General features: G+C 50.2%; 1 protein-coding gene across 1 annotated transcript in view; it reads right to left on the bottom strand.

The window, feature by feature from the left end:
* Nucleotides 1–367: 367 nt before the first annotated feature.
* ppef1 (protein phosphatase, EF-hand calcium binding domain 1) overlaps nt 368–11,918 on the bottom strand; it is a 42,675-nt gene continuing 31,124 nt past the window's right edge. Inside the window, exons 13-20 of the mRNA XM_064959220.1 lie at nt 8,952–9,347; nt 8,809–8,880; nt 8,405–8,590; nt 5,530–5,672; nt 3,400–3,506; nt 2,597–2,760; nt 2,399–2,483; nt 368–2,264 (exon numbers count right to left, since the gene is read on the bottom strand). Of these exons, the coding sequence (XP_064815292.1) occupies nt 2,065–2,264; nt 2,399–2,483; nt 2,597–2,760; nt 3,400–3,506; nt 5,530–5,672; nt 8,405–8,590; nt 8,809–8,880; nt 8,952–9,347 (1,353 nt within the window). The 3' untranslated portion in view covers nt 368–2,064. The remainder of the gene's footprint in view (nt 2,265–2,398; nt 2,484–2,596; nt 2,761–3,399; nt 3,507–5,529; nt 5,673–8,404; nt 8,591–8,808; nt 8,881–8,951; nt 9,348–11,918) is intronic.

The raw sequence follows: 11,918 nt of genomic DNA, 5'->3' as shown, positions 1-11,918 counted from the left end.
ACAGGACACTAGTCTATTTCCTGTTTCTGTAGTGAGACAGCTGGATGTACAGTACCCCCCCCCCCCTAATGAATTATAATCAGATTCTGTTCATGTTTCTATTGACATGAAATGCCAGGATCGGCCATCAACTGTTTTTATTGAGAAATGGTAATATACATCCAAGTCAGCATCATGGACCGTCAGCTCTGGTGGACAGTCCTGCAGTCAATATGCCAATTACATGCTGCCTCGAAACTTGTGACATCTGTGTTGTGTGACAAAACTGCACATTTTAAAGTGGCCTTTTATTGCCCCCCCCCACACAGCACAAGGTGCACCTGTGTAATGATCATGCTGTTTAATCAGCTTCTTGTCATGCCACACCTGTCAGGTGGATGGATTATCTTGGCAAAGGAGAAATGCTCACTAACAGGGATATAAACAAATGTGTAAACAAAATTTGTGCATAAAATTTGAGAGGAATAAGCTTGGAACATTTGTGGGATTGTTTATTTCAGCTTCATGAAACATGGGACCAACACTTTACATGCTGCCTTTTATATGAGGTTGGAATAATACTGTCAAATTTAGAAAATTACGATGATGACCTTTCAAGTGTAAGAGGTGTTTAAAAATACATATCAGCCTGTTCTGGTGGGATGGTTTTGACCTGCCTGGTGACATCACCAGGAAGTAAATGAGTTAATAGACCAATAAGAAAGACGTCGAAACCTCTCTGCCAATAACAGATTATTTTCAGTTTTCCAGACCACTCCCAGACTGTCATCGCTAAATTCTTGCTTGAGAAATAGCTCTTTGCTAAAATAAGCTATTTTAGTTTATTTTTGACCATTTTAATGAAAAACAATCACAGTAAGGTACTTACCCAGAAATGCTTTAATATTGAGATTGATATTTTTTTAAACGTCTGCATTGGACCTTTGACCCTTGAAGAGAGGATGTAGCAGTCTGGTCTCAGAGTTACAGCCTCAGTCTGGTCTCAGACCTAGAAAAGATGGGGCAAAGTGCAGTTGGTCTGCAGAGCAGAGCGAGGACATGCCGCGGGGAGCTCTTGTCTGCGTTGTCTGTAGAAACCTCACGTGTGTTGGTCCGCCTCCATATCACTAGCTGGTGAGAGTAGTGTGTTCTCCTCTGAGACATGTTCTACACCACAGGGAGAAGGGTGACCACATCTCCTAGATATATTCCTGACGCATGCAACTGCACTGAGTGTATGGTTGACCACAAGACTGTTTAAGCCTGCAGAGCTAAAGTCAAGGCGAGCATGGCTCCCCTCAAGCCTGCTGCTGGTCTTTGTAGTTCTCGCTCAGCATAGAGGCTGTTTTTTTGTAGTTCTCTCTCAGCATAGCAGCTGGTCTTTGTAGTTCTCTCAGCATAGCTGCTGGTCTTTGTAGTTCTCTCAGCCTAGCCACTGGTCTTTGTAGTTCTCTCAGCATAGCTGCTGGTCTTTGTAGTTCTCTCAGCATAGCTGCTGGTCTTTGTAGTTCTCTCAGCCTAGCCACTGGTCTTTGTAGTTCTCTCAGCATAGCTGCTGGTCTTTGTAGTTCTCTCAGCATAGCCGCTGGTCTTTGTAGTTCTCTCAGTCTAGCCACTGGTCTTTGTAGTTCTCTCAGCATAGCCGCTGGTCTTTGTAGTTCTCTCAGCATAGCTGCTGGTCTTTGTAGTTCTGTCAGCCTAGCCGCTGGTCTTTGTAGTTCTCTCAGCATAGCCGCTGGTCTTTGTAGTTCTCTCAGCATAGCTGCTGGTCTTTGTAGTTCTCTCAGCTAGCCACTGGTCTTTGTAGTTCTCTCAGCATAGCTGCTGGTCTTTGTAGTTCTCTCAGCCTAGCCGCTGGTCTTTGTAGTTCTCTCAGCCTAGCTGCTGGTCTTTGTAGTTCTCTCAGCCTAGCTGCTGGTCTTTGTAGTTCTCTCAGCATAGCTGCTGGTCTTTGTAGTTCTCTCAGCCTAGCTGCTGGTCTTTGTAGTTCTCTCAGCCCTGCTGCCAGTGTTGGCTCACTGAGCTAAAGCCAAGTCATTGCCCGGGTAGCTAATGTGAGTCTTCAGCACAACAACAAGGTTTCTCTCAGCCCTGCTGTTGGTCCTTAACATCCAGTTTGTGCACCACCCTGAAGGCCTCTAGGAACTCGTTGAAGTCGATGCTACCATCCTTGTTGAAGTCTATACTCTTAGCCAGTTCATCTATGGCCCGGTCATCCACCTCCACACCTAGGTGAGCACTAAACAGATGCCAGGTCTGACGGAACTCCTCGATGGATATCTGACCTGGATGGGGAGAGACAGTGAGAGAAACTAAGGAATACTAAAAAGGTTTTCTGTCTAACACTCAAATGGTTAATGTAGCATGATGTGAACTAGCAGGCTTATGAGCTGTAAAAGTCATCATCAGAGTAACGTACCAGATTGGTCTTTGTCCATGATGTTGAAGATAATCTCAAGGTCTGTTCGATATCTGTAAAGAGTTTCAGCTAAGTTTGGAGTGACCTGAACAAAACACAGAGAGAGATTTTGTGAAAGGAGCAGCTTTATTCAACAGCTTTATTGATTGCCAAATAAAATCAAATCAATTGTTTGTTCAGTCTCTTCCTGGTTCTGACCTGGGGTATGGGTTGTCCCGGGCCCATGTCCTCGAAGCAGGACTGGTAGTCGATGCTGCCATCTGGTGCCAGCCGTGCCAGGCGCGGGCGCAGAGTCCTCCAGGGCAGGTCCAGTCTCACAACTGACTCCAACACCAGGGCCCACTCACTGACAGAGATACAGCCTGGAACAGACAGTCTAACTCACTGACAGAGATACAGCCTGGAACAGACAGTCTAACTCACTGACAGACAGAGATACAGCCTGGAACAGACAGTCTAACTCACTGACAGAGATGAACAGACAGAAGATACAGCCTGGAACAGACAGTCTAACTCACTGACAGAGATACAGCCTGGAACAGACAGTCTAACTCACTGACAGAGATACAGCCTGGAACAGACAGTCTAACTCACTGACAGACAGAGATACAGCCTGGAACAGACAGTCTAACTCACTGACAGAGATACAGCCTGGAACAGACAGTCTAACTCACTGACAGAGATACAGCCTGGAACAGACAGTCTAACTCACTGACAGAGATACAGCCTGGAACAGACAGTCTAACTCACTGACAGAGATACAGCCTGGAACAGACAGTCTAACTCACTGACAGACAGAGATACAGCCTGGAACAGACAGTCTAACTCACTGACAGAGATCAGCCTGGAACAGACAGTCTAAGTCACTGACAGCATAGCCTGGAACAGACACAGCACAGAGTCACTCATGATACACAATGATGGGCGCGTTCCAGGTGATCTTTGGGGTGTTCTTTAACAGCTGGCAGGCGTTATAGGGTGTTATTGCCAAAATATCTTACCACTGTTACTTGTGTCATACTGCTGAAAGGCAGCCATGAGTTCTGAGCGGTGGGAAAACAGCTTCTCCTGTACAGCCCTTACAGCCGAACCCTCTGACACATTCACCCTGCGGACGGACGGACACACACACACACACACACACACACACACACACACACGATAATCAACTCATTGTCACTCTCTGTATGTAGAGACCAGTAGGAACCGTGATCCCCCAGCCCCTACCTCCACCTCCACCCCATCCACCCCTACCTACCTCCACCCCAGCCCAGCCCAGCCCCTCCCTCCACCTCCACCCCTACCTCCACCCCAGCCCCCCCTCCCTCCACCTCCACCTCCACCTCCACCTCCACCTCCATCCCCTACCTCCACCTCCACCCCCCTACCTCCACCCCTACCTCCACCCTCTACCTCCAACCCAGCCCCTACCTCCTCCCCAGCCCCTACCTCCACCCCAGCCCCTACCTCCACCCCAGCCCCTACCTCCACCTCCACCCAAGCCCCTACCTCCACCCCAGCCCCTATCTCCATCTCCACCCCAGCCCCTACCTCCATCTCCACCTCCAGCCCCTACCTCCATCTCCACCTCCAGCCCCTACCTCCATCTCCACCCCAGCCCCTACCTCCACCTCCACCCCAGCCCCTACCTCCACCCCAGCCCAGCCCCTACCTCCACCCCAGCCCCTACCTCCACCTCCACCCCAGCCCCTACCTCCACCTCCACCCCAGCCTCTACCCCTACCTCCACCCTCTACCTCCACCCCTACCTCCACCCTCTAACTCCACCTCCACCCCTACCTCCACCCCCTACCTCCACCTCCTACCCAGCCCCTAACTCCACCCAAGCCCCTAACTCCACCCCAGCCCCTAACTCCACCCCAGCCCCTAACTCTACCTCCACCCCAGCCCCTACCTCCACCCAAGCCCTTGCCCCTACCTCCACCTCCAGCCCCTACCTCCAGCCCCTACCTCCACCTCCACCTCCAGCCCCTACCTCCACCTCCAGCCCCTACCTCCACCTCCTAACCAGCCCCTACCTCCACCTCAGCCCCTACCTCCACCTCCACCCCAGCCCCTACCTCTACCTCAGCCCCTACCTCCACCCCAGCCCCTACCTCTACCTCCACCCCAGCCCCTACCTCCACCCCAGCCCCTACCTCCACCCCAGCCCCTACCTCTACCTCCACCCCAGCCCCTACCTCTACCTCCACCCCAGCCCCTACCTCTACCTCCACCCCAGCCCCTACCTCTACCTCCACCCCAGCTCCTACCTCTACCTCCACCCCAGCCCCTACTTCTACCTCCACCCCAGCCCCTACTTCTACCTCCACCCCAGCCCCTACCTCCACCTCCACCCCAGCCCCTACATCTACCTCCACCCCAGCCCCTACCTCTACCTCCACCCCAGCCCCTACCTCTACCTCCACCCCAGCCCCTACCTCTACCTCCACCCCAGCCCCTACTTCTACCTCCACCCCAGCCCCTACTTCTACCTCCACCCCAGCCCCCCCCTACATCTACCTCCACCCCAGCCCCTACCTCTACCCCAGCCCCTACCTCTACCCCAGCCCCTACCTCTACCTCCACCCCAGCCCCTACCTCTACCTCCACCCCAGCCCCTACCTCTACCCCAGCCCCTACCTCTACCCCCTACCTCCACCCCAGCCCCTACCTCTACCCCAGCCCCTACCTCTACCCCAGCCCCTACCTCCACCCCAGCCCCTACCTCTACCTCAGCCCCTACCTCTACCTCAGCCCCTACCTCCACCCCAGCCCCTACCTCCACCTCCACCCCAGCCCCTACCTCCACCTCCACCCCAGCCCCTACCTCCACCTCCACCCCAGCCCCTACCTCCACCTCAGCCCCTACCTCCACCTCAGCCCCTACCTCCACCTCAGCCCCTACCTCCACCCCAGCCCCTACCTCCACCTCCACCTCAGCCCCTACCTCCACCTCCACCCCAGCCCCTACCTCCACCTCCACCCCAGCCCCTACCTCCACCTCCATCCCAGCCCCTACCTCCCCTCCACCCCAGCCCCTACCTCCACACCCCAGCCCCTACCTCCACCTCCACCCCAGCCCCTACCTCCACCTCCACCCCAGCCCCTACCTCCACCCCAGCCCCTACCTCTGAGTCAGGGTGAGTTTCCTGGTATTCCTGCTGACCTGGTACTGGAAGAAGCGAGGGACCAGCTCTCTGCCCAGTTTAATGTAGGCTCCACGGTTACTACCCTCCTCATAGTAGTTAGACGCAGAGAAAATGGTGATCACCTGAAAGAACAAAATACACTTAGATCTTATAGAGTCAGGTGGTCTACTAGAGTCAGGTGGTCTACTAGAGTCAGGTGGTCTACTAGAGTCAGGTGGTCTACTAGAGTCAGGTGGTCTACTAGAGTCAGGTGGTCTACTAGAGTCAGGTGGTCTACTAGAGTCAGGTGGTCTACTAGAGTCAGGTGGTCTACTAGAGTCAGGTGGTCTACTAGAGTCAGGTGGTCTACTAGAGTCAGGTGGTCTACTAGCCATGGGGGGGGCGGGACCCAGACACAGACACATTAACTATCATATATCTTATAGAGCTAGTCCTGTTGTCTGCTAGCCATCATATATCTTATAGAGCTAGTCCTGTTGTCTGCTAGCCATCATATATCTTATAGAGCTAGTCCTGTTGTCTGCTAGCCATCATATATCTCATAGAGCTAGTCCTGTTGTCTGCTAGTCATCATATATCTTATAGAGCTAGTCCTGTTGTCTGCTAGCCATCATATATCTCATAGAGCTAGTCCTGTTGTCTGCTAGTCATCATATATCTTATAGAGCTAGTCCTGTTGTCTGCTAGCCATCATATATCTCATAGAGCTAGTCCTGTTGTCTGCTAGCCATCATATAACTTATAGAGCTAGTCCTGTTGTCTGCTAGCCATCATATATCTTATAGAGCTAGTCCTGTTGTCTGCTAGCCATCATATATCTCATAGAGCTAGTCCTGTTGTCTGCTAGCCATCATATATCTCATAGAGCTAGTCCTGTTGTCTGCTAGCCATCATATATCTTACAGAGCTAGTCCTGTTGTCTGCTAGCCATCATATATCTTATAGAGCTAGTCCTGTTGTCTGCTAGCCATCATATATCTTATAGAGCTAGTCCTGTTGTCTGCTAGCCATCATATATCTTATAGAGCTAGTCCTGTTGTCTGCTAGCCATCATATATCTTATAGAGCTAGTCCTGTTGTCTGCTAGCCATCATATATCTTATAGAGCTAGTCCTGTTGTCTGCTAGCCATCATATATCTCATAGAGCTAGTCCTGTTGTCTGCTAGCCATCATATATCTTATAGAGCTAGTCCTGTTGTCTGCTAGCCATCATATATCTCATAGAGCTAGTCCTGTTGTCTGCTAGCCATCATATATCTCATAGAGCTAGTCCTGTTGTCTGCTAGCCATCATATATCTTATAGAGCTAGTCCTGTTGTCTGCTAGCCATCATATATCTTATAGAGCTAGTCCTGTTGTCTGCTAGCCATCATATATCTTATAGAGCTAGTCCTGTTGTCTGCTAGCCATCATATATCTTATAGAGCTAGTCCTGTTGTCTGCTAGCCATCATATATCTTATAGAGCTAGTCCTGTTGTCTGCTAGCCATCATATATCTTATAGAGCTAGTCCTGTTGTCTGCTAGCCATCATATATCTTATAGAGCTAGTCCTGTTGTCTGCTAGCCATCATATATCTTATAGAGTTAGTCCTGTTGTCTGCTAGTCATCATATATCTTATAGAGCTAGTCCTGTTGTCTGCTAGCCATCATATATCTTATAGAGCTAGTCCTGTTGTCTGCTAGCCACCATATATCTTATAGAGCTAGTCCTGTTGTCTGCTAGCCATCATATAACTTATAGAGCTAGTCCTGTTGTCTGCTAGCCATCATATATCTTATAGAGCTAGTCCTGTTGTCTGCTAGCCATCATATATCTCATAGAGCTAGTCCTGTTGTCTGCTAGTCATCATATATCTTATAGAGCTAGTCCTGTTGTCTGCTAGCCATCATATATCTTATAGAGCTAGTCCTGTTGTCTGCTAGCCATCATATATCTCATAGAGCTAGTCCTGTTGTCTGCTAGCCATCATATATCTTATAGAGCTAGTCCTGTTGTCTGCTAGCCATCATATATCTCATAGAGCTAGTCCTGTTGTCTGCTAGCCATCATATATCTCATAGAGCTAGTCCTGTTGTCTGCTAGCCATCATATATCTCATAGAGCTAGTCCTGTTGTCTGCTAGCCATCATATATCTTATAGAGCTAGTCCTGTTGTCTGCTAGCCATCATATATCTCATAGAGCTAGTCCTGTTGTCTGCTAGCCATCATATATCTCATAGAGCTAGTCCTGTTGTCTGCTAGTCATCATATATCTTATAGAGCTAGTCCTGTTGTCTGCTAGCCATCATATATCTTACAGAGCTAGTCCTGTTGTCTGCTAGCCATCATATATCTTATAGAGCTAGTCCTGTTGTCTGCTAGCCATCATATATCTTATAGAGCTAGTCCTGTTGTCTGCTAGCCATCATATATCTTATAGAGCTAGTCCTGTTGTCTGCTAGCCATCATATATCTTATAGAGCTAGTCCTATTGTCTACTAGCCATCATATATCTTACAGAGCTAGTCCTGTTGTCTGCTAGCCACCATATATCTTATAGAGCTAGTCCTGTTGTCTGCTAGCCATCATATATATTATAGAGCTAGTCCTGTTGTCTGCTAGCCATCATATATCTTATAGAGTTAGTCCTGTTGTCTGCTAGCCATCATATATCTTATAGAGCTAGTCCTGTTGTCTGCTAGCCATCATATATCTTACAGAGCTAGTCCTGTTGTCTGCTAGCCACCATATATCTTATAGAGCTAGTCCTGTTGTCTGCTAGCCATCATATATCTTATAGAGCTAGTCCTGTTGTCTGCTAGCCATCATATATCTTATAGAGCTAGTCCTGTTGTCTGCTAGCCATCACCTGTCCGTCGTGGCAGAGTTCGTAGCCCTCCTGTTTACACTCATGTGATCTGATCAGCAGAGTCATGCCGTGTCTCTCCAGCAGGCGTCTGGTCACGTCTGGCCCGAAGTAACTGCCTCCTCCCCTGAAGGTGTTGGGGCTGCAGCCTGGCTGGCTCTTCGGGTCGCTCCACAGCAAATCTACTACCTTCAACATGACACACAGTCAGAACGGTCACGACTACCGGAATGCAGGATTGGTGCATAGGATAACTTCCTGTTGGACAATGTTTCAACTATATATCAACTTTACTAGGAAGAGAAAAGAGCAGGAAGCCAAATTCTGCAAGTCTATTTTGTAATCTTCTTGATCCACCGAACCACCGCGGTTTGGCCTCCAGCCTGTAGGTGGCGCTCTGCTCTCACCTGTTTCCACTCCAACTCCTCCCTGGGTGGCTGACGGACGGGGAGGGCGGTGAAGGAGTCCAGGAAGGGCACCTAACAATAATAATATTATTAATATTGTTATTATTATTGGTTGTTATTATTATCATCATTAGGAAGAACACCTGGAGGTTGTCGGTGGGGCTCAGCATGCTGGGAGAAAGCCAGCGGCACAGAGTGAGGCGGGACGACCCCCGGGGGGAGCACAGTGAGGATGAGGAGGAAGAGGAGGAGCTGCCCTGTCTGGTGAGGTGACGTCTCTTCTTGGGGGTGTTGCCATGGTCCTGACCCCTGCTCCTACACCTGGGGCTCTCTGGCTGGCCCCTGCCCCTACACCTGGGCCTCTCTGGCTGGCCCCTGCTCCTACACCTGGGGCTCTCTGGCTGGCCCCTGCTCCTACACCTGGGGCTCTCTGGCTGGCCCCTGCTCCTACACCTGGGGCTCTCTGGCTGGCCCCTGCTCCGACACCGGGGGCTCTCTGGCTGGCCCCTGCTCCGACACCGGGGGCTCTCTGGCTGGCCCTGAGTAGCGTAGAGAATCTTTATTATCCCTAAGGGTAGACTTTACAGCTGATAGTCAATAAAATACACATATACAAAATAAAACAAGAACACAATGTAATACTGAACATCCTACTGTATCAGGATGTGACCTGTTAGTCACCTCCATCCTACTGTATCAGGACCTGACCTGACTACTGCTCCTAGTCACCTCCATCCTACTGTATCAGGACCTGACCTGACTACTGCTCCTAGTCACCTCCATCCTACTGTATCAGGAACTGACCTGTCTACTGCTCCTAGTCACCTCCATCCTACTGTAGCAGGAACTGACCTGACTACTGTATCAGGAACTGACCTGACTACTGCTCCTAGTCACCTCCATCCTACTGTATCAGGAACTGACCTGACTACTGCTCCTAGTCACCTCCATCCTACTGTATCAGGAACTGACCTAACTACTGCTCCTAGTCACCTCCATCCTACTGTATCAGGAACTGACCTGACTACTGCTCCTAGTCACCTCCATCCTACTGTATCAGGACCTGACCTGACTACTGCTCCTAGTCACCTCCATCCTACTGTATCAGGAACTGACCTGACTACTGCTCCTAGTCACCTCCATCCTACTGTATCAGGAACTGACCTGACTACTGCTCCTAGTCACCTCCATCCTACTGTATCAGGAACTGACCTAACTACTGCTCCTAGTCACCTCCATCCTACTGTATCAGGACCTGACCTGACTACTGCTCCTAGTCACCTCCATCCTACTGTATCAGGACCTGACCTGACTACTGCTCCTAGTCACCTCCATCCTACTGTATCAGGAACTGACCTGTCTACTGCTCTTAGTCACCTCCATCCTACTGTATCAGGACCTGACCTGACTACTGCTCCGAGTCACCTCCATCCTACTGTATCAGGAACTGACCTGTCTACTGCTCCTAGTCACCTCCATCCTACTGTATCAGGACCTGACCTGACTACTGTATCAGGAACTGACCTGACTACTGCTCCTAGTCACCTCCGTCCTACTGTATCAGGAACTGACCTAACTACTGCTCCTAGTCACCTCCATCCTACTGTATCAGGAACTGACCTGTCTACTGCTCCTAGTCACCTCCATCCTACTGTATCAGGACCTGACCTGACTACTGCTCCTAGTCACCTCCATCCTACTGTATCAGGACCTGACCTGACTACTGCTCCTAGTCACCTCCGTCCTACTGTATCAGGAACTGACCTGACTACTGCTCCTAGTCACCTCCGTCCTACTGTATCAGGAACTGACCTGACTACTGCTCCTAGTCACCTCCATCCTACTGTAGCAGGAACTGACCTGACTACTGCTCCTAGTCACCTCCATCCTACTGTATCAGGAACTGACCTGTCTACTGCTCCTAGTCACCTCCATCCTACTGTATCAGGAACTGAACTGACTACTGATCCTAGTCACCTCCATCCTACTGTATCAGGAACTGATCTGTCTACTGCTCCTAGTCACCTCCATCCTACTGTATCAGGAACTGACCTGTCTACTGCTCCTAGTCACCTCCATCCTACTGTATCAGGAACTGACCTAACTACTGCTCCTAGTCACCTTCATCCTACTGTATCAGGACCTGACCTGACTACTGCTCCTAGTCACCTCCATCCTACTGTATCAGGAACTGACCTGTCTACTGCTCCTAGTCACCTCCATCCTACTGTATCAGGAACTGACCTGTCTACTGCTCCTAGTCACCTCCATCCTACTGTATCAGGAACTGACCTGACTACTGCTCCTAGTCACCTCCATCCTACTGTATCAGGACCTGACCTGTCTACTGCTCCTAGTCACCTCCATCCTACTGTATCAGGAACTGACCTGTCTACTGCTCCTAGTCACCTCCATCCTACTGTATCAGGAACTGACCTGTCTACTGCTCCTAGTCACCTCCATCCTACTGTATCAGGAACTGACCTAACTACTGCTCCTAGTCACCTTCATCCTACTGTATCAGGAACTGACCTGTCTACTGCTCCTAGTCACCTCCGTCCTACTGTATCAGGAACTGACCTGACTACTGCTCCTAGTTACCTCCGTCCTACTGTATCAGGAACTGACCTGACTACTGCTCCTAGTCACCTCCATCCTACTGTATCAGGAACTGACCTGACTACTGCTCCTAGTCACCTCCATCCTACTGTATCAGGAACTGACCTGACTACTGCTCCTAGTCACCTCCATCCTACTGTATCAGGAACTGACCTGTCTACTGCTCCTAGTCACCTCCGTCCTACTGTATCAGGAACTGACCTGACTACTGCTCCTAGTCACCTCCACCCTACTGTATCAGGAACTGACCTGACTACTGCTCCTAGTCACCTCCGTCCTACTGTATCAGGAACTGACCTGACTACTGCTCCTAGTCACCTCCATGCTACTGTATCAGGAACTGACCTGTCTACTGCTCCTAGTCACCTCCATCCTACTGTATCAGGAACTGACCTGACTACTGCTCCTAGTCACCTCCATCCTACTGTATCAGGAACTGACCTGACTACTGCTCCTAGTCACCTCCATCCTACTGTATAAGGTACTGACCT

This window comes from Oncorhynchus masou, unplaced genomic scaffold, assembly GCF_036934945.1.
Source record: "Oncorhynchus masou masou isolate Uvic2021 unplaced genomic scaffold, UVic_Omas_1.1 unplaced_scaffold_1511, whole genome shotgun sequence".
Lineage (NCBI taxonomy): Eukaryota > Metazoa > Chordata > Actinopteri > Salmoniformes > Salmonidae > Oncorhynchus > Oncorhynchus masou.
The sequence above is the reverse complement of the archived record's forward strand: the minus strand, read 5'-3'. Positions and strand labels throughout refer to the sequence as shown.